Source organism: Geotrypetes seraphini, chromosome 2, assembly GCF_902459505.1.
Source record: "Geotrypetes seraphini chromosome 2, aGeoSer1.1, whole genome shotgun sequence".
NCBI lineage: Eukaryota > Metazoa > Chordata > Amphibia > Gymnophiona > Dermophiidae > Geotrypetes > Geotrypetes seraphini.
The window spans coordinates 171,961,363-171,984,824 of NC_047085.1; the positions used below are offsets into that span (position 1 = coordinate 171,961,363).

At 43.5% G+C, this 23,462-nt stretch overlaps 1 protein-coding gene across 1 annotated transcript in view; it reads left to right on the plus strand.

Annotated features, from left to right (window-relative positions):
* Positions 1 to 10,148: 10,148 nt before the first annotated feature.
* Positions 10,149 to 23,462, plus strand: part of CNDP2 (carnosine dipeptidase 2) — a 71,401-nt gene continuing 58,087 nt past the window's right edge. The window contains exons 1-2 of the mRNA XM_033934319.1: positions 10,149 to 10,342; positions 22,155 to 22,298. Of these exons, the coding sequence (XP_033790210.1) occupies positions 10,268 to 10,342; positions 22,155 to 22,298 (219 nt within the window). The 5' untranslated portion in view covers positions 10,149 to 10,267. The remainder of the gene's footprint in view (positions 10,343 to 22,154; positions 22,299 to 23,462) is intronic.

Sequence of the window (23,462 nt, forward strand, 5' to 3'; positions counted from 1 at the left end):
GCAGACTGGCTAACCTAATGAAGTGAGCTTTAAACTAGACTTATTGGTACTGGGTGATCAAAGCTCCCAGGTAAATATAAGCCCTCAGGTAAGTGAAGTAAATACCTCAAATTCAATTTCAATTTATTTGATATACCGCAAATATAAAACCAAGGTTATAATCTCAATGGTTTACAATATAAAAATGTATATAAAAAATAAAAGAAAAGGGGGAGATAGACAAAAATTAACAAAATTGAAACGTAGGGAAAGGAAGATAATAGGTAGGTTTCAATAAAAACAAAAGAATGGGGAAAGGGAAGGAGTGAAACATAAAAGGTAAGGATAAAGCACTGAGCATGGTTGATTTCTGCCCATACCTCTTTAATTTTGATGGAAGTGCTTTTGGGTACTGATATTGTAAGCCCTTCTGAGTCAAGAAAATACCTACTATACCTAAATGTAACTCGCCTTGAACTATAACTGAAAAAGGCAAGAGTTAAAATGCTGATAACCTCCGATTTATCTCTGCACCCAAGCTCTCACCCATCTATACTCAATTCTCAGCTTTCCTATCTGAAAAAGTTGGGTCTCTAGTCAACACTTAGAAACTAACACAGCTAAGACAGAATTTCTCATGTTCCCCTCAAGCCGTCTTCCCTTTCCTCCTTTGTATTTCCATGGATAACACTTCTATCCACCTATTCCACTCAATTTATATCCTCAGTTTAATACCTCTCTTCTCTGCAGATATACGGTACCAAAACAGCATGGCCTCTTCCAAGGTTATCTGATGCCTCAGGTGTACATTCCCAGAGGGATCAAAGTCCTACTCCCCTCTCCCACATAGTTCAGCATATCCTTGTCCTTTCCTTCACCTAGATGGCCAGCATCTTATCTTCTCTTCCCTATCTCCCCATGTCCAATATGTCATCTTCCTTCCTTCCTTCCCTCCATCCCCATCCCCAGCATCTCATATCTCTTTACTGCCTTCAAAAGCTACTGATTGCTTTTAGTTACCAGCTTGCTTTTTCATCACTCCCCAAATTCCATGGCTTTCACTGTCCATGTGTTTAACCTAATGCACAGTTTCAGAAGGGTGCCTTCTGTAGTAGTGTTTGTCTACAGTAATGGTAGCAATCATTTTACATAACTGCAACTGTTCAGTCAATTTCCTCTCTAATAAAGGGTCCTTTTAAGATTCTGCTGGTTTACACTGGTTTAGAGGTTAGCACTTCCTGTTTCTTCTCTAACATCCTGATACACTTCAGGATCCATATTTCCCTATTACTGTCCACCTGCTCTAAATTTCCTGTTGACCTCTGTTGGTAACATCACACAAAGATATCAGATAAAGGTTTTTTTGTGTACAGCGGCTAGTTTGAAGGACCTGTACCTAATGCCTTTGTGTGACACTGGAAAAGGACGATCCCCTCAAGCTGGCCGAGATTAAAACTATGAGAGTATTAGGTCTTTTTTTTTTTTTGGGGGGGGGGAGGGAAGAAAGAATTAGTAAGTGGAAGATTATTGATCATGGAGAACATCACATTGTGCTCAAATATATTTAAGGTTTGGCAAAGGGGACTTTTTACAAAGCTGCAATACCACGGTAATTATGGGATGTGCACACTCTATCCATGTGCTAAAAAAAATAAAAGTTCTTTTTTTGCAGTAGGAGCATATCTGGGGGTGAAGAGTGGGTGTGATATGTGCTAATTGGTTAGCACAGTTACATTAAGAACATAAGAACAGCCTTACTGGGTCAGACCAATGGTCCATCAAGCCCAGTAGCCCGTTCTCACAGCGGCCAATCCAGGTCACTAGTATCTGGCCAAAACCCAAGGTGTAGCAATAATCCATGCTACCGATACAGGGCAAGCAGTGGCTTCCCCTGTGTCTTAATAACAGACTCCAGGAACTTGTCCAAACCTTTCTACGCTATGCGCTCTTACCACATCCTCTGGCAACGCGTTCCAGAGCTTACCTATTCTCTGAGTGAAAGAAAAATTCCTTCAATTGGTTTTAAAAGCATTTCCCTGTAACTTCATTGAGTGTCCCCTAGTCTTTGTAATTTTTGACGGAGTAAAAAATTTATCCACTTGTACCCGTTCTACTCCACTCAGAATTTTGTAGACTTCAATCATATCTCCCCTCCAAGCTAACCGTTTTAGTCTTTCCTCATACGAGAGGCGTTCCATCCCCTTTACCATCTTGGTCACTCTTCTTTGAACCTTTTCTAGCGCCACTATATCCTTCTTGAGATAAAGAGACCAGAATTGAACACAGTACTCCAGATGAGGTCGCACCATGGAGCGATGCAAGGGCATTATAACATTCTTAGTCTTGTTAACCTTCCCTTTTTAAATAATTCCTAGCATCCTATTTGCTTTTTTGGCTGCCGCCACACATTGGGCGGAAGATTTCATCGTATTGTCTACGATGATACCCAGATCCTTTTCTTGGGTGCTAATCCCCAAGGTGGACCCTAGCATCCAGTAACTATGATTCATGTTATTCTTCCCAATGTTTATCACTTTGCATTTGTCCACATTAAACTTCAGCTGCCATTTGGACACCCAGTCTTCCAATTTCCTAAGGTCCACCTGCAATTTTTCACACACTAACTGATTACCCCTCCAATCTGTGCAAAATTATGCTGCATGACTTATATTCTGCAAGAGCTGCCATACTCACATTACCCCTCTCATCAAGTAACTTCACTGACTCCCCATCCATTTCCGAATACAATTCAATGTCTTCTTACTGACCTAGAAATGCATTCACTCTGCAGCCCCTCAATATCTCTCCTCACTTATCTCCCCTATGCCCCCCCCCCCGTGAATTCCATTTATCGGGCAACTCCCTCCTAAAAATACCCTTCTCCACTACCAACTCCAGAATCCATCCCTTCTGTCTTGCTGTGCTGTATGCGTGGAACAGAATGCTTGTGTCATTACATCATGCTCCATTTCTTGCAGTATTGAAATCCAAGCTAAAAGCCCACTTTTCTGAGGCCGCTTTCAACTCCTAACTCTCATTACTGTAAAATTACGTATGCCCTTCCTATCATTCTCTCTGCAAGGAACTCTCTTACCCCTTTATGCCCTGTCTGTCTATACTAGATTGTAAGCTCTTCAGATCAGAGACTATCTGTTACATGTCAAATGTATAGAGCTGCGTATGCCTTTTAGCACTATAGAAATTATAAACGTAGTAGTAGTAGTTTCAGTAGTGATGACATAGGATTCATTATCCCAGGACAAGCAGGCAGCATATTCTTAACTGATGGGTGACGGCACCGACGGAGCCCCGGTACGGACAATTTTAGAGTGATTGCACTCTAAAACTTAGAAAGTTCTAGTTAGGCCGCACCGCGCATGCGCGAGTGCCTTCCCGCCCGACGGAGGCGCGCGGTCCCCAGTTTCTTAGTTTCCGTGGAGCTAAGAAGACGCGTTCTTTTCAACGGCTGTTGAAAAGTTTTTTCCTGCCTTCCCGCTCGTGTATTTTTTCATGAAATTGTTTCACGTTTTTTCTCCCTTTTATTGTTTTTCAAAAAAAATCTAAAAAAAAAAAAAATCTATTTTTTTCTTTCACTTTCGGTCGGCCCCGGCGGGGCCTGTTGGCAACATCGAAGCCTCGACCTTCGATTTTGCAACTGCCGTTTTTCCCTTCATGCCCCCTTCACCGGGCTTTAAGAAGTGTCAGCAGTGTGCACGCCCTATTTCCTTGTCCGACCCGCACAATTGGTGTCTTCAGTGCTTGCGTCCGGATCATAGGGCTTCGACTTGCACCCGTTGCGCTTCTCTTCAAAAGCGAACTTTAAAGAATCGCCAAATTCAACAACAACTTATTTTCGGTACCGCTATGGAGGGTCCACCGACATCGGCTGCGTCATCGAAATCGGCGCCGGCCCTTTCGACACCGCAAGACGTGCCTTCGGCGTCGCACCCCTCAGGTAAGCCAGCTAAGAAGCCATCCCCTACGGTCCTGGGCCTGCCGGTCGACCAAGCAGTGAGCCAAGTCCTGCAGACCGTGCGCCAGCCCCATAAACGCTCCGCTCCTATTGAAGTCACTGCCTCGTCATCGGCATCTACTTCTCCTGAGCGTAGAGCTGCACCACAGGTACCAAAAAAGAGAAAAGCGGTACTGGTGCCATCGGGACCCTCATTGGATGACCGCATAGCGTCCATTCTCTAGGTCCAACTTAAAGAGCAGTTGCAACAACTCCTCCCGGCTCTTTTGACACCGAACCTTCCAATGTCGGTACCCTCTGAGCCTCCGGTGCCGGTTGTCGACCAGCCTATTTTGTCGGCATCGACCTTATCGGCACCGCTGCATTCTGCCTCTTCGGTATCCATGCCTATTCTATCAGCGGAACCGAAAACCTTACGTCGGGCGGTTCACTCGGTCTCTGAGCCGGTACTGCTCTCTGACCCAACCCTCCGTACTGTTTTCCATACTTCCCCAGGTACGGTATCGATGCGCTCAGGCAAATCGGTATGCAAAACCCGACATGGGGACGTATCTACTCCTGTCTCCCAGGGCCGACTCCCTTCAATGCGTGACCCTGACTTATGGGATGATTCTGATGAACCTCTCAGTACCGATGACGAGCTTTCATTTGATGAGGCTGATCCATCTGTTCAGGAGCCTGATAGTAAGCCAGAGCAGACTTCCTTCACTAAATTTCTTAAAGAAATGTCAGACACCCTTTCTATTCCATTGGAGTCTGATTTCAAAAAGTCCAAAGCATTCCTTGATGCTTTGGACTTTGATCAACCTCCAAGGGAATTCCTCAAATTACCCTTACATGACATCTTGAGGGAAACCTTTTATAAAAATCTTGAGACTCCTTTAACCATTCCAGGAGCCCCTAGAAAGCTGGATTCTCTTTATAAGGTTATCCCCATTCCAGGGTTTGACAAGCCTCAGCTCCCACATGAGTCTTTGCTTGTAGAATTGACCCTGAAGAAAACTCTGGGCTCTAGTGTGTATGCTTCTGTCCCTCCTGGCAGAGAGGGTAAGGCCATGGATAAATTTGGCAAGAGGTTATATCAGAAAGCTATGTTGGCCAATTGTTCAGGTAACTATGCATTCCATTTTTCTTTCTACCTGAAACATCTAATTCAGCAGCTTGCCACTTTTCAAAAGTACCTTCTGGAATGCAAGATACCTGCCTTCCAACAATGTACTTCCAATCTTTTCCAGCTCAGAAAGTTCATGGTCCGTTCCATCTACACTTTTGAGCTCACATCCAGGGCTACAGCAATGGCTGTCGCTATGAGACGTTTGGCTTGGCTCCGCATCTCAGAGCTTGATGTAAACCACCAGGACTGCCTCGCCAATGTTCCCTGGCTAGGTGACGAGCTGTTTGGAGAATCTCTGGATACCACCACCCAGAAACTTTCTGCTCATGAGACTAGGTGGGATACCTTATTAAAAACCAAAAAGAAACCCCCACCTGCTCGTCCTTTTAGACAGTAGACGTCTTACCAGCGCCGTTTCTCAGCTCGGCCTCTTCATCCTCATCCTCATCCTCCCCAGCCTCGGAGGCAACGACAGCAACAGCACCAGCAGGCTCGTCAACAGCAGCAACAACCAGTGAAACCTGTTGCTCAGCCTAAGCCCACTCAGCCCTTTTGACTTCCTCCTCCAAGACATAGCCAGTCTTCCCTCTTCATCTCCTCTACTTCAACCCATCAGGGGACGTCTCCAATTTTTTCTGAGCCGTTGGGAAGTAATCACTGCAGATCAGTGGGTTCTCTCCATCATCCGTCACGGATATTCCCTCAACTTTCAGGCTCTTCCGCCACCAAGTCCTCCAAAAGAGTCTGCTTCCAACAGGTCTCAGTCCCTCCTTCTAGGTTAGGAAGTTCAATCCCTCCTTCTTCTCAATGCCATCGAACAAGTTCCTCTAGATCAGAGAGGACAGGGATTTTACTCCCGGTACTTTCTAGTTCCCAAAAAGACCGGAGACCTCAGACCCATATTAGATCTCAGGGATCTCAACAAATGTTTGGTCAAGGAGAAGTTCAAAATGCTCTCTCTTGCCACACTTTACCCTCTTCTCACTCAGGGCGACTGGCTATGCTCCCTGAATCTCAAAGAAGCCTACACGCATATCCCTGTCCATCTGACGTCCAGACAGTACCTCCGATTTCTCAACAATCGTTCTCATTACCAGTACAAGGTGTTACCCTTCGGTCTGGCCTCCTCTCCCAAGGTATTCACCAAATGTCTCATTGTGGTGGTCGCCTTTCTACGCTCTCACAATTTCCAAGTCTTCCCTTACCTGGACGATTGGCTGATCAAGGCTTCTTCACCTCAGGCAGTGCTTCTTGCCACCAACCAGATCATCCGATTTCTCCAAATTCTGGGTTTCGAGATCAACCTACCCAAGTTGCATCTCATTCCAACTCAGCGATTTCAATTTATTGGAGCGATATTGGACACTGTTCTAATGAGGGCGTTTCTTCCATCCAACCGCCTTCAGACCCTTCTTCATCTCTGTCAGCAGGTGCTCCCACAGCTTTCCGTCTCTGCCAAACAAATGATGGTACTCTTGGGTCACATGGCGTCGACAGTTCATGTCACACCCTTCGCACGTCTTCACCTGCGCACTCCTCAATGGACCCTAGCTACCCAATGGTCCCAGGCAATGGATCCTTGTTCGCGACACATATCTGTGACATCGTCTCTTTGACAGTCTCTGCAATGGTGGTTGAAATTCTCAAATCTCTCCAGAGGCCTTCTATTCCAACTGCCTCCTCCTCATCTCGTCATCACCACAGATGCATCCCCGTATGCCTGGGGAGCTCACTTGAACGATCTCCAGACCCAAGATCTTTGGACTGCCCAGGAAAAGAGACATCACATCAATTTCCTGGAACTCAGAGCGATGTTTTACGCCCTCAAGGCTTTTCAGCATCTCCTCTTTCCTCAAGTCCTACTGCTTTGCACAGACAATCAAGTTGCAATGTACTACATCAACAATCAGGGTGGGGCGGGCTCTCGCCTGTTGTGTCAGGAGGCCCAAAAGATTTTGTCTTGTGCGACAGCTCGCCATTTATTCCTGAAAGCCGTCTACATCCAGGGAGAGCAGAATTCCTTGGCCGACAATCTCAGCAGAATTCTCCAACCTCACGAATGGACTCTCGATCCCATGACTCTCCAATCCATTTTCGCTCAATGGGGCACTCCGCAAGTGGACCTCTTTGCGGCTCCTCACAATCATCAACTGCCTCTCTTTTGCTCCAGACTCTACTCCCCTCATCGTCTGGCACCAGATGCGTTTCTTCTGGATTGGACCAGTCGGTTCCTTTATGCCTTTCCTCCTCTACCTCTCATGTTGTGGACCTTGTTCAAACTCCAAAGGGATTGAGCCACCATGATTCTCATTGCTCCACGGTGGCCCAGACAACATTGGTTCTCCCTTCTTCTTCAACTCAGTTCCAGGGAGCCCATTTTTTTCCAGTATTTCCTACTCTGCTTACTCAGCATCAGCAGTCCCTTCTACATCCCAACCTGCAGTCTCTACACCTGACAGCTTGGTATCTCTCGGGCTGAGCTCAACCCACTCACTTCTTTCTCAGCTTGTCCGTTCTATTCTTGATGCTTCCAGGAAGCCGTCCACTCTTCAGTGTTATCAACAGAAGTGGACTCGGTTTTCTTCCTGGTGCCTTCTGCATCATCATGATCCTACCTCACTAGCAGTAGAACTAGTGTTGGATTATCTTCTTTCTTTGTCTAACTCAGGTCTCAAGTCTACCTCTATCAGAGTCCACCTCAGTGCCATTACTGCTTTTCATGAACCTGTTCACGGAAAACCTCTTACTGCTCATCCTTTGGTTTCCAGATTTATGCGGGGGCTTTTCAATGTGAAACCACCTCTCAAGCCTCCTCCTATTGTCTGGGATCTTAATGTGGTTCTTTCCGCTTTAATGAAGCCTTCCTTTGAACCGTTGGCCACAGCTCTTTTAAAATTTCTCACTTGGAAAGTGGTCTTCCTTATTGCTCTCACCTCTGCCAGGAGGGTCAGTGAGTTACATGCACTAGTTGCAGATCCCCATTTCACTGTTTTTCATCATGACAAGGTGGTTCTGCGTACACATCCAAAGTTGCTTCCTAAGGTTGTATCTGACTTTCACCTTAACCAGTCCATTGTCTTACCTGTTTTCTTTCCGAAACCTCATTCTCATCCAGGGGAACAGGCTTTGCATACTTTGGACTGTAAACGTGCTTTGGCTTACTATTTAGAGCGTACTAAGCCGCACAGATCATCTCCCCAACTTTTTCTGTCTTTTGATCCAAATAGGTTGGGTCATCCTATTTCTAAACGAACGATTTCCAATTGGCTTGCTGCCTGCATCTCGTTCTGTTATGCTCAGACCGGACTGACACTGGAAGGTTCTGTCACGGCCCTTAAGGTTCGAGCTATGGCAGCATTTGTGGCTTTCCTCAGATCTACTCCTATTGAGGAAATCTGCAAGGCTGCTACTTGGTCCTCAGTCCATACTTTCACATCTCATTATTGTCTGGATGTATTCTCCAGACGGGATGGACACTTCGGCCAATCTGTTTTACAAAATTTATTTTCCTAATGGCCAACCTTCCCTCCATCCCTCTTTTTGTTAGCTTGGAGGTCACCCATCAGTTAAAAATATGCTGCCTGCTTGTCCTGGGATAAAGCACAGTTACTTACCGTAACAGGTGTTATCCAGGGACAGCAGGCAGATATTCTTACGTCCCACCCACCTCCCTGGGTTGGCTTCTTAGCTGGCTTATCTTAACTGGGGACCGCACTCTTGTTTCTTACACCAGAAACACAGTCTGTAACATTTTGAAGCCTATTAGAAGAGATTTTAGGTTTGAAAGTAAAATGTTCACAGAACCACTTTGTATGTAATGCAATCGTGTTTCTTAGAGCATGGCCATTAATACAGAAAATAGGAAATTTGGCCATTTTACCCCAATAATAAAAGTCCTTAGCAGTGGGAAAGACCCGTATAATGGCATGCCAAGGCCACTTTTTACCGCTGTTTGGTAAAAAAGGCCCCAAATTGTGGCGTGGCTTCTATTCTTTTTTTTTTAAAACCCACATAGAATAAAAACAACTAAATATCTGAAAGCAACTGGAGGACAATGGAGCAGGCCACACAGGGGTAGGGTTACCAGATTTCCTGTTAAAAAAAGTGAACACCTGGCCCTACCCTGTTCAGCCTCTCCCCCCCACAAACCTCTTGTCTCCTTCCCTGAGCTTGATGCCACATCTGGAGAACCTCCATGCATGCGCAGATATCAATGTGATGTCACATGCATGTGTGTGATGTCATCACATTGATATCCACGCATGAGCAGCGGCCCTCCAGACATGGTCCTAAGCTCGAGGCCTTCCAAAACCAGGACAAACTGCCAGGTTTTGGAAATTCTTCCGGGCATCCAGACAAGTCCTCTAAAAAGAGGACATGTCCGGCATCTACACAGAGGCCATGAGCTTATCAATATTTTGCCCCATCCAGAGACAGCAAACTGGGAAACTGGTTTAGCCTTCCCAAGCAAAAAGATTTCTGCTGCTCCTGTATCAGCAGGTTACCATATGGCTCCAGAAAAAGGAGGACTGATTTAGACATCCGGGTTTTACTTCCATTGAAAGCAATAGAAGTAAATAGGACAGACTGATATATCTGGGTTTTACTTCCATTGAAAGCAATGGAAGAAAGCACCAGATGTTCTAATCCGTCCTCCTTTTTCTGGAACCATATAATCATTTCATTTTGTTGAATATTCTTTATGTGGGTGTGTAAACTATTTCTTAGTGGAGCATTCTTCATTTTTTTGTCTCTGTTTCATAATAGGTTTTCTGAAACCTAGAACAAGAGATAATGCGATCTGAAAACCTGATTGGCTGGGTGGGTCTCGAGCACTAACCGGCCAACTTCTGGCTTAGTCCAATTTGAACCAATGAGATCTCGGAGCTGGTTTTTTTCTTTCGTACATTGCTTCCTAAGCGCGTTGGAGCTCACGCTCGCCTAGCCACTTCCACGTCTGCAAAATCAGCTGACAGCCGTCATATGACTCTTTCTTTTTTTTTTTTTTTTTTGCCATATGCTGTTTTTCGTCTCCTGCAATCTGCAAGCTCATTCGACTCCCTAGCACAGGGGCGGAGCTTCAGACTTGGTTAGAGGTGGAGGAAGTGGGCTCCCCGTCAGTTGCTTTAAAAAGACGCTGCAAGGGTTATTATTCATACACGCTGCTTTCTCCTTCCTGTTTTAGAGCTTGCACTTGCGAAATGGAAACGAGTACTGCGCCTGTTCTCCGGGCTTTGTTCAAGTATATTGAAGAGCATCAGGAGCTCTATGTTCAGGTAAGATCAGATATTCTGGAGCTTTTCCTCATTGCGTTCCTGGGATGGCTTTGCTTTTCCAACCAATGGTTCTGTTCTTAGGTTTCGCTGTTTTTAGTTGGAAGATACTTGAAACTCGGTTATTAAGAGAGGGCATAGTAAATTTTGACTTGCTTTTTGCTAGTAAGTGTGTTTCATTTCTGTTTGCAACTTCTTATTTCAATTTTTTTTAAAGTTTTGGATAAAAAAGTAAAGCTTTTATTACTGCAGGTGTGATCCTAAACAGTTTTTTTAAAAAAAATATGTAGGGCACTCCATGCATTACACACAAAATACGTGGGGCATTCTCACCAGTTCCACATTATGACCACACAATTTTAATTTTTGAAACACACAGATTTCATCTCAGACAGGAACAAACCTACGGTATAACTATATTTAAACACCCCTGAAGGCATCAATAGGTATACAATTTACAGAGCTAAGATTTTTAAATCACTATCATTTTGTTTACACTAGCAGATTTCCCTGCCACAGGGAAAGCTGCTAGTGTAAACAAAACGATAGTGATTTAAAAATCTTAGCTCTGTAAATTGAACTACATAAAGAAGATTGTATATCTATTAATGTCTTCAGGGGTGTTTAAATACACTTATACTGTAGGTTTGTCTCTGTATGAGATGACATCTAATATGTGCTTTAAAAGTTTCAAAAATTAAAATTGTGTGGTCTTAATGTGGAGTTAGTGAGAATGCCCCACATATTTTGGGGCCGCAGGACAGATGTTTTTTTGTCCTAGTCTTTTGCTAGTATGTTGTACAGTATATAGACTTCAGCCTATGGCAAATAATGAATATTTTCTGTTTTACTATCTTTTCCTTTTTTTTTTTCTAGCTGGGATCCATGAAGTGATCTTTTATTTTCTCTTAAATAAATGCAGGCTGAACCCTCCCCCCCCCCCCCCACCAAGTCTTTTTTTGTCTTGATCTTAGTATCCAAGTTCTTTTAACAAATTTTGAGCTGCGATGACTTCTACTCATCTGGCTCAATCCTGTTCTAAATTGTTATACCAACTTTATGGAAATTCTCTCTTTTGAAATGAGATATGAGAAGAATTATTTTTAACTTCAGAAGTTAGGCAAGGCTTGGTTGTTTTTATTTAGGGGTACTTCTACAAGGCTCCAGTAAAAAGAAGCTTTAGTGCACCCTTACATTTTATTTTCTCTGCATGCTAAGGCCATGTTTCTTGTTGCAGCTGGAAATGGCTGGTTTTCTTTCTTAATGGTTATGCATTAATGTTAGTCAAAACAGAGAGGGAGTCAAAGTACAAAACAACCATTAGATGCCATTAGTCTGTGAGCACCTTACCAACACCTATTTTGAAGGTGGTAAGGGCTTTCTCACTAATCTTGTGCTTTTCAGTTAGCAGGAGGTGACAGCATGGAAACACCTACTCTCCCAGCATGCCCCTTCATACAGATTAGGAACATCTGTAGGATGTCTGAGTGTAGCCCATGGCAAGACTTTTTTTTTTTTTTTTTTTTTTAAAGTGTGGTAAGTAAACACCAGTGCCTATTGCAGTTTAGTAAAAGGACCCCTAAATATCTTTATTAGATCTATTATTGGGCATGAAGCTTGGAATATGCTATATTAATTGTACTAAATTAAGATATCTAATTGTCCTATAAAATGTAGTAACTAGATAAATTTAAGACGGATCACTGTCTCTTATATTGTAAACCAGCGATTTCTAAACTGGGTTCCTTAAAATCTCTAAGGCTTTTGCATTGGTCCTGCCCATACTGGCAACGCTAACAAAATGGCTGCCATAAGAATGATGTAGTTGGTTTATAGACTACTGTGGGAGGTACCTGCAGCCATTTTATTAGCAGAGCAGAAAGTATGGTAACAAGGGATTGCTCCTGTTCTCTCTATACCACCAACAATAGCGTAGGCCAAGAGAGCCCATGTGTAATTCATGGTAAAGGGGTTGTCTTGTTTTTTTTTGTTGTTGTTTTTTTTTTGGGGGGGGTTATTTGGGGAGAGGGAGAGGGAAGAGACACCGGGATTCCTCAGTATATGAAAAATATTGGGGTGAAGGGTTCTACTATAGATAAAGTTTGGGAATCCACTGCTGTAAACCATCCTGAGCTATGATGGCATATAAAAACTGTTTATATAGATCAGGGGTGCCCACACTTTTTGGGCTTGCGAGCTACTTTTTAAATGACCAAGTCAAAATGATCGACCAACAATAAAATTAAAAAAAACCAAAAAGCACACTGTACGCATAGAAAATGTTAATCATCATTCCTATTCCAGGGTTTTTCAAAGAGGTCAAAGCAGATGACTCTATGCACTATCACCTCAGTAACAACCATACAAAAATAGAGAAATATACCCCCCCTCCCTTTTTATGATAGCAGTTTTTAGCGCAGGGAGCTGCGCTGAATGCCCAGCGCTGCTCTCGACACTCATAGGCTCCCTGCGCTAAAAACCTCTATTGCGGTTTAGTAAAAGGGGACCTTAGTGTAAAATATAGACAGCAGATATAAATTCAGACACATTTTGATCACTAAATTTAAAATAAAATCATTTTCCCTACCTTGTCTGGTGATTTCATGAGTCTCTGGTTGCACTTTCTTCTTCTGACTGTGCATCCAATCTTTTTTCCCTTCTTTTAGCCTGTATGCTTCTTCTCCTCCAGACCTCATACCCTCCCCCAACTTTTCCTTCCTCTCTCCCTGCCCTTTCTTTCTCTCTGCCTCCCTTTCATTTTTTTCTGTTTCTCTTCTTTCCTTCTGTCTCCCTGCCTGCCCTTTTTCTTTCTTTCTCCCTGCCCTCCCCCAAGCCACTGCCACTGCCATCTCCCTGCTTCGGCCAACCAGCATTCCTCTCCCTGACGTCAATTCTGCCGTCGGGAAGAGGAAGGCTGATCAGCCCAAGATCGTGATCAACCTATTGGGGGAAATGCTGCCGGGTCCTGCCTTCACGGAAACAGAAAGTAGGCAGGACCCGGCAGGAAGAAGAACAAATGCTTCACTAACCTGTCTCCCGCATTAGCCCGTAGCGAACGCTTGCTTCAGGGCTCTCAACATGTGCGTGCCGGCTTCCCTTCTCCCCTCCCCCCCCGGACATAACTTCCGGTTTCGGAGGGAAGAGAAGAGAAGCCGGCACGCACACGTTAGAGCCCGGAGCATAAGTTCACTACGGGCTGAAATCTCCAAGCCGGTTTTTTGGGGGTTTTTTTAATGTTCATCAGCGGCAGATGACAGCTGGGCGGACCGCCCAGCTAAAAGGCCCTAGGGAGAACACTGGAGAGGAAGGCTGATCGGCCCATAGATCAGGACGGCAACACGAGTCTATCACAGAGCCCGGATGGGCTCCGCGATCGACTCGCGTTGCCTTCCTGAGCTACTGGTCGATCGCGATCGACGCGTTGGGCACCCCTGATATAGATAATGATGAAGATGATTCATCTGGAGCACAGGGAGTCTGCAGGACAGAATGCTTCCCCACAAGCTCTTCTCTTTCTTCCAGTCCTTTCTGGTACTATCCTGAGGCTGTGAGAGCAGGAGAATTATAAGAAATCCCCCATCCTCCTCAGGAGTATTGAAAAGCTCATGGTTCTGTAGTTTGGTAAACTCTGGTTCTGATTTGTTCTGCAAGTCCAAAGATCAAGAAGAAGAAAAAACCTTGATAACAGCTCCCATCTGATCATAGGGAAAACGGTTGTGGGGTATTATCTTTTCCTGTTTTTTTCTTTCCCAGGGGTGGGGAGAAGCCTTGCTCACTCCACTGTTACCGCCCCATCCTTTACAAAGCCATGCAAGAGCTTTTTAGCACCAGCCAGTGCGCTGAATGCTCTGCGCTTCTCTGATGCTCATAGGAACTCTGACCATCGGAGCAGAGCATTCAGCATGCTGGTGCTAAACCTTGTATGGCTTTGTAAAAGGGGGGAGTGCTAGTGACTTATTTTCTGTTTGAGTAGAGAAAGGGATATGTTTACAATATCTCTTCTCTGTTCAGCAGTCACTGGTTCAGTGGAAGCCTGCAGAATGAGGATTGCACTGCTGCCAGAAAAAAATAAGAGTGGGGGCTAAGGCATCTGGATTCTAAAGTTCTTAATTTTAGAATGTAATGTGTGGTCACCGCTTGGTGCGAGTCCTGGCCTATTATGCACCACCCCTAGTTTACCAGTGGTTACTCTGCCAGAGCACTCTTGGTGGGAGAAACTTCAATATAATGCTCTACCTTCCCCTCTTCTACTTACAGTTCTTCCTTCCTAGGCCTAGGCAATAGCTTCCTCTACCACATTTTGATAAGCAGCAAGAGCTATGCCTCTATCCAGGCTTGCTGTTGACTTTGTTACCACTATCCTATGGCAGTAGTAAATCATTGAAAGTAAAAACTCTTAGCATTGGCCTAATTCTGTGGACAGGTCCTAAGGCGCTCTGTCACTTTCCCTCATGAGTTTCCCCATTTGTTGTGGAAATCTGCAGGGAGTACATGTCTGCAGAGCCTGTCGAAGTGCTAAGACCTTTTGAGATCCAAACTTATCACTCCACTTTATCTAGCGATAAAAGACTTTGTCTTTGTGGTGGGCATTTCTGTTGGTGGCTGTCTCTGCTGTTCAGCTATGGTTGGTGTGCGCATGTCAGGGGTATGTTTGGTGTGGGTGGTATGGTATGATTTGCTAGATGTCTGATGGAATGGTTGGGAGTGCGAGTGGGGATTTGGGTTCCTCATGTCAAATATTGCAGCCCTGATTGGTCCTCCAGGAAGATAAATTCCTAGTGTTCTCTTTCTGGCCTTTATCATTTGAGGCTATACTCAGTTTATCAGCAGCTTGTTGATGTACTCTTTCCTCCTGTGGGCCTGGTATATGCTGATTATACCTGACTGCTGATTCAATGTTGTATTTCTTGTTTTTCTTCCTGAATTGTTTGTATTGTTGTTGGATTCCATTGCACCATGAGGCTTGTTTTTGTTTCTGTATTGGCTGCTTTCTCAATAAAAATTATTTATAACAAAACCAAACTTCCTAAGAGGAATAATCCAGCAAGAAATGCCTCTATAATTTTAAAAGGAACACCTTCTTTCATTTATAGAGTTTTGATTCCTTATACTCCATCTAAATCACTTAGATCTACTGACCAACATCTCTTGGCAGTTCCTTCCCTTAAATCTATAAATACACGACGACACTCTATTTTCTCTGTCACAGCCTCCCAAATGTGGAATTTACTCCCAATTTATATACGAGAAGAATTAAGTTTGGATAGATTTAAGAGCAAGCTAAAATGCTTTCTTTTTAAAGATGCATTTGACAGCTAATAAAACTAGAATGTTGGATTAGTTTAGGGCTCTCTACTGAGCCCTGTGCTTCAAATTCTATGTTACTTATTATTTTTTCCCCTCCCTATTGTTGTTCTTCCCTTATATGTTTCCTTTACTATCTTTTAAACTTGTATTTCTTTCCCCATTCCCTTCCTCTTGAGTCATGTTTTGTCTTGTGAGCTATATTCATATTGTCTGTTTCCCTTGAACTACTGTAATTTAATATTTTAATATTTTGTACATCGCTTAGAATGTGGAATAAGCGATTAATCAAATACTTAATAAACTTGGAAACTTAACAAAAAACATCTCTTTGGACTCTTTATGCTGGATTAATTTTTACATCCAACACAATGCTCGTAAATTAAACACGAGCCATCCATTAAGGACAAACGTGGCATGTAGCTGCTAATATATCCACTGTTCCACCAGTCATGAGCAATATGCAGATCCCACTAGAGCAGTGTTCTTCAACATTTTTATACCTATGGTCCGGCAGAAATAAAAGAATTATTTTGTGGACTGGCATCGGTCCGTGGACCGGCGGTTGAAGAACACTGGGCTAAGTCATGGGCTCGCTCATCTCTACCCAATCTCCACCCCCATAATAGTACTAATTGTAACACTATTTTTTCCATTCATTTTTCACAGATACACATTATGGTTAACAACAACATTAAACTACACAAAGCACACTGACGCAGATGTAAATTCTCAAAATTGACATAATTCAATCATTAAATTCAAAAATAAAATCACTCCCCTCTACCTTTATCTCCCTCCCTCTATGCTATGCCTTATCTTCTGGCCTGCTCCCGCTTGGCCATTTTATGCCGCCCTCACTGATGCAGTGCACAAAGCTGCAGGCAGTGGCTCCTTGCACGTCCCGTACCTCATCTGGAAGCCTTCCCTCTGCAACGTATGAGAGAAGGCTTCCGGTTCAGGCAAAGGACGCGCATAGGAGCCACTGCCCGTGACTTTGTGCACTGAATCGGTGAGAAAGAGGGAGCTGGCTCGAAGATAACGCTGCATTGATCGCACCGTGGACTGGCGGTTGAAGAATACTTTTTTGGGCCTGATGCATGTGCTGACCCTGTGGACTGGCAGGAAATTTCTATGGACCGGCACCGGTCCATGGACCGATGGTTGAAGAACACTGCTCTAGAACATTAATATCGGCTTGTACATCTTGTCTACTTTTTTTAATAAGTTGGACATTAAGACCATGATAGCTTTTAAGTGTCCGTACAACTGCTCAGAGCAAAACCATCAAAATTCTGGATTTTTTTTTTTTTTTTTACTTAACATTTATATGAAAGGCCACAGTAACAAAGCGACTACTGATAAGACTCCCCATTTAGAGTACTGCTCTCAATTTGCCAAAATAATATCAAAGATGACACTGCCTCTAAGGGCCCATTTTGCAAAGCCATGGTAGCAATAGAGGCCCTAAATCTCCTGCCAGTTCACTTCCATAGCATTCTTTTAACCCATTGGTTGGAGTGCATCCTCTACTGTTGCCTCCTTCCTGCCTGCAAAGGTCAATGTAAATATGCCTTTACCAGTTTCTTCTAGCTTGTACAGAGTTGTACAAGTGCGGTTGGAGGTAGGTACATCAAGAATTTTAGATTCCTCACCCCCCTTTTTTAACATTTTCAATAGGTATGTAAAGAAGAGTGAATTACTGGATAAATATGCATCTGGCTTTTGAGAAGGCATTTTTCAAAATCCTATGACATTGTTTAATTTTCAGATCTGATTATCTGATTAACCAATCCTATGTTGCAATATTGAATGTATTTGATTCAACACTGCAATATGGAATGTTTTTAATTTACCACAATAAAACTTTTAGATCATCATCTCTGGTGGTTGTGTAAAATATAGAGAATGACCCAGGGACAAATTTTGTTCCTGTTCCCGTGAGTTTTATTGCTGTCCCTGCCCCATTCCTGTAAGCTCACAAGCCTCAAACACTTTGGGGCTTGTGCAGATGAGGATGGAGCTTGCGGGGACGGGGAAAAACTTGTCCCCGTGTCATTTTCTAGTGTAAAATTCCATCCCCACTTTCTCTGTCATAGTTGGTTTCCTTGGGGGTTCTGTCTCGTTTCTTTTTTAATTTTCTGACCATGTCCTATTATGGCTCAACTACAGCTAGCTAAAAAGATAAATGACTATTTAATCCTACTAAACTTTTTCTTAGTCAAGAAAAATGAGTTCCTCCAAGGATCTGTACATGTCCAGTGCTGTAGCTCCCTTTTACTATGTAAATTGATTGGTGGCGTGGAGGAATAGTCTAATACAGTGGTTCCTAACCCTGTCCTGGAGGACCACCAGGCCAGTCGGATTTTCAGGATAGCCCTAATGAATATGCATGAGAGAGATCTGCATATAATGGAGGTGCCAGGCATGCAAATCTGCTGCATGCATATTCATTAGGGCTATCCTGAAAATCCGACTGTCCTGGAGGTCCTCCAGGACAGGGTTGGGAACCACTGGTCTAATAGTTAGTGCAGTGGCCTGAGAACAGGACTCTTACCCTTGCAACTCCGGGCAAGTCACTTAGACCTCTGTTGACCCAGCTACAAAATAAGTACTTGAATATAATGCATAAACTGCTTGGTCTTCAACCACAGGCCATATATCAAATCTCATCTCTTCTTCCTTTTTCTAATAACACAGTTTATACAAATTGTTAAATCACAAGCTGACTTGAGGCGTTGAGAATAATCTGGCAAACCTAAGGTACTGGGCGTTTAAATGACAAGATGAAATTTTAATGTGAACAAGCATAAAGTGAAGCAGGGAAGCTCTTATAGTTTTGAGAGACTGAGCTCGCACTCCACAGGCCCTGAAATAGGGCTAGATTCACAAAGGGCACGAATCAGATCCGATCCGTGTCCGGGGGGGCTGATTGACGAGTCGCCCTCATGCAAATGAGTGTAATCAGAATCGCACCCCCAACCGACCGCTGGGATCGCTCTGTAGCGATCCTGACGCATGCACAGACCACAATTCTCGTTTGTTTTTTTGTTTTTTTTACTTTTACTAGCCCTGCGGGTTAAAACCACAGGCTCGCACTGCAGGGGAAGGCCAGGGGAGCGTTTGGGGCAGAGAGCCGCACAGGAGATTCGGAGCAGGGCAGCAAGAGAGGAGATTTGGGGCGAGGGAAAGAAAAAGGCAGAGAGTCGGGGTTTAAGGAGCAGGAGAGCAGATTCTAGGGCAGAGAAAAAGGCAGTCGGGGTTTAAGGAATAGGAGAACAGATTTGGGGGCAGAGAGAGAGAGAGCTGGAAAGTCGGGGTAGAAAGCAGGCAGAGCAGGAGATGGCAGTCGGAAAGCAGTGAACGATTGGTCCCCAGCAGTCGCTTGTTTGTGATCGGCCAGTCCAGTCAGTGTTGCAGGGTTTTTGTTTGTGAATCGCTGCCTGCCATCATTTCAATGCCGTACCCCCTCATTTGCATGCGTGGATCGGAGGATGATCGGGACAGAGGTTAGTGAATTGAGTCGGAGGGAAATTGGGTTGCAAACTGATCGGTACGCTTAGTGAATCTAGCACATAGTATGCACAAATCTAGCTTGTTTTGAAAAATAATCCAAATTATCTAAGTTTTGGGTTTCCCCCCCCCCCCTTTCTTTTTTTGGCTGGTGAATCCTAGTATGGATCTCGAGGTTGAAATCCCTCTTCCCCCCCCCATACTTATTTATTTTTTTTCTTTTTATATCGCTGTTGCACACTGAGCTAATAGAATTGTTAAGCGTCCCTTAAGAAAGGAATGGAAAACTTTAGAAGAAATTTATAATCCTATTTTATAGATCATGCATGCAGTTCTGATTTTGGAGATAAGGTTACTTTTTACTACTTCTGCTGTATCTTTACTTTTAGAGAAGTGACTGAAATGAAAAGGGATAGAAACCTCCCTTTGAGTCAGCACAATGGAAGCCTATAAAATAGGTGCAGTGGGCAAAAAGGGACACTGCTATTCTCTAAATATTAGAGCTAGTAGACATTCTATAAAGCTAATGGGTAGCACTTTGATTTATGTGTGTGTATATATAAAAGTACTTTCCAGCAGTATATAGTTAAAACATTAAAATTTGTGGACAGAATGAGGTGAAAGCAAGTGATATAGCTGCATTTTAAAAAGGGTTTAGACGGATTCCTGGAGGAAAAATGCATTAAGCCTAGCAGACTTTGGGAAAGCCACCGCTTATCACAGGTGGTGGATATAAGCAAGAAGATTTTGGATCTATTCATGGGATCATGCCAGGTACTTGTGATCTGGATTGGATAGATTATAAACTCGAGCAGGGACTGTGTCTTACATGTTTGCAGGGCCTAAAGCACGGAGGAGCCCTCCTGCTCCCAACTTGTTGAGGTATGGGGAGGGAGAGGGGAGCTGGGTTCAGTGGCAGGAGGGAGTGAGCATCCCTCCTGCTGGAATTTTTCAGGGTGGGGGGAGTTATTTGCCGGCAGGAGGGAGTGGGCATCCCTCCTGCCATTTTCTTCGGGGGGGGGGGGGGGTGCCTTTGTCAGGGAGGGGACTTTTTCTTTTTGTGGCCATGCAAAATATCTGGCCCATTTAAAAAAGAAAAGAAAAAAAGCTGCTGACAGCAGTAACAGGAGGCTGCTTCTCCTGTCACTACTGTTGGGGCTGCCCCGACTCAAGGCTCAATCGCTCACTGGTTAGATGACTTCCATATACATCACCACACTTGTCATGTTCCTAAAGGAGCCAAATTCACACATTCTATTTGCAATGTCAAAAATACCAGTATCTCTAGTAGAAAGGCTCACTATAGGCAAAATTGTCTTATCAAGTGTGCTGGGAAAGCTTGCTGTTGAGTGACTTTAATAATCCAATGTTCCTAAGGTGAGACTATAAAAATTCACATTCTTCTTTAATACATATGCAGAGCTAATGTCCTCAAATTCAGCATATAAAATCCTCAGCTGCTCTCTAAGTGACTTTCACTTGTGTAGCTTAATCAGGAGGGCGTCTGTGATATTACTCTATGCAAAACAAAAACCATCTTGATTCATCAAATGTCTTATACACTTCTCCCTCCATATTCGCTGTGATAGGGGATTAACAGAACCGCAAATACAGAAAAAATGCAAATAACTTTTTCGTATGTTATTCGCTGTTTTCTATTGAAAACCATCGTGAATATGGTGAAACCGCGAATAACATGGTGGGAGACCTGGCCTGCTCCTGAAGGAGAGGCAAAACACGGTGAAGAAAGTGCTGGCAAGCGGCGATTTCTCTATGCAAGCTGATGTAATTTGGGGGGAGGAGCCAGCAAGCTAAAACATGTGAATAATCGAAACCGCGAACGCTGAAACCGCGAATACGGAGGGAGAAATGTACACACTTTATAAGCCAAGAGGATCACTCGGGTACTTGAGACTAAATGGTATATTTTACATCTGGTAAAATCAATGCACCAAGTTGAATGGCCCAGAAATAATCCACAAAGTAGTCATTTGGAAATATACACATGAGGTTTTTTCTCTAGATGGCATTAGAAATATGAGCTCTTAAATATCTTTCAGATAGGAACTCCGTATAGAATGTCGGGCAACCCTCCTTATTCCAAAAGAAACCTCAACCTGTTAAGACTTCCAAGGTAATTCTTTAGTGTTGGTATTGATTTTTCAAGCAATTCACCGAGGGATTCCATGGTACCTTTCACATGTTGTGACATTACTTCAGCCCCGCCAATCCTTAAGATCGGAGAACATGATGCATTTCTGTTGATGAGTTAACAGCATGTAAGGTATACTAGTACCAGAGCTATGGCTATTTTAGTGGCAGGGGTGAAGTTTTGGAAAAATCTGGTTAGATAATTGAAAATGAATAATAGTTCCACTAATCAGTTCACTTCATTTTTTCTTAACCATTTAAAAAGCTTCTATAAAGAGGTTTGCTTTCTTTTTTTTTAACGCTGAAAGTTGTCTGTACAGTATATTGTGTTTTTATCCTATGATTTGTTGGTGTTTGTAATCCACTTTGGCATAAGCAGAATATAAAGTTTTTTTTAATTTATTAAAAAAAAAAAAAAAAAAAGGGAGAATATGGGTCTGAAGTACTTTTACCAGCTTGAGCCTCCGGTTCAGATTCCCATGGTCCTGAAGACACCCTGTTTGAACACGCAAGAGCTTCTCCTTTGATCCTCAATACTAGGACAGGGTGACACAAAGTACAATGCGTTTCTGGCTCGTGTCATACCACTCTGATCTTATCTTGCTGTCAGTAAAGTCACAGAAATCGCTAGTGAAGGATGGTTGTTTGGGGGAGGTGTTTTTTTTTGTTTTTTAAATTACATACTGTATTTACATAAGCCTTTATTTCTACAATTTTTAGTAGACAAGATACAGTAACTTAATACATTTGCTTCAAATACATGTTTCTGTACCTTCCTGCTACTTCTATATGTAGTTTTGAAATATTTATGTAGCACTAAATGGATGCTTTTATACTACCCAAACAGCGACTGGCAGAATGGGTGGCGATCCAGAGTGTGTCGGCATGGCCTGAAAAGAGAAGTGAAATCAGAAGGATGATGGAAGTTGCTGCTAAGGAGATCAAGAAATTGGGAGGCAGTTCAGAATTGGTGGACAACGGCAAGCAGCAGGTATGAATGAGATGTGGGCTTGTGACAAGTGACGGACTTTCCCTCAAAGGTTTCAAGGTGCATCTAGGTTACATAATCTGAAATTCTTGGATAGTACTTTGAAACTCCTTGGGAGGAAGGGCCCAGAATGGCTCTGAGGGTGGGCCTAAAAATCTTCTATCTAAGCCATTAGCTTAGCCTCTTATACTTTTTGTTGGTGTCAGACACTTTTTTTTTTTTTTTCCCCCTCTCCACTTCTCTCTGAAGAAAAAAAGTATTCTAAATAAGAACAAAATTTCCTTTGGATAGGACCCTCAACTGACCCATGCTATGCTCCAAGGATTACAGTAGACAACACACTTTCCTAGAACTACAATCTCAAATCATAGGAGTAGAAATTGATAACTACCTATCCATGAAGAGCCACATATAATCAATAATAAAACTTATCTTTCCTTATGATGAGAAAGCTAAGATCCATTGGAAAATACATCTAAACAGGCTTTCCGAATTTTCGTGCAATCCCTAATCCTATCTCGACTAGACTAGTTCTTTACTCTAAAACATTGCTATCATGTCTTCAACTAGTTCAAAATACAGCAATAAGACTTGTATGTGGACTATAGAAATCGGAACCGGAAAACCTACAGCTTTACTATATGCATTGGCTGCCCATAACTGCAAGGATCAAGTTTTTAAATTAGGCACATTGAGGGGCAAAATCAAAAAACACGTCTTAAGTCCCCTTTTGGCCTAAGTCCCTAAACGTTCAACCCAGAAGCAGGGAAAGTGTCCATAACCAAAACATACGTCCATGTTTTGATTATGGCCTTCCTCTGCCTAAACGCCCAATCTCCACTACGTCTAAAAGTACCCCCACAGCACGTCTACACTTTTTAACCATAATGAAAAAAAAAACACAAAACGTCCAACAGAAGGGCTTTTAGGCGAAGGAGGAGCCAGTCCTTCGCCTAAAAGCTGGATTCTGTAACCGGTGTCTGTCAAAAACAACACCGGTTACAGAATCCTCCCCCCCCCCCCCTCCAACAACGATCCAGGCAGGAGGGTGCCCAAGCCCTCCTGCCATGTCAAACCACGACAACCCCTCCCGACGATATCGGGGCAAGAGGGAGTCCAAGCCCTCTTGCCCCGTTGAAGCTGCGACCCCCCCCCCCCCCCGATAAC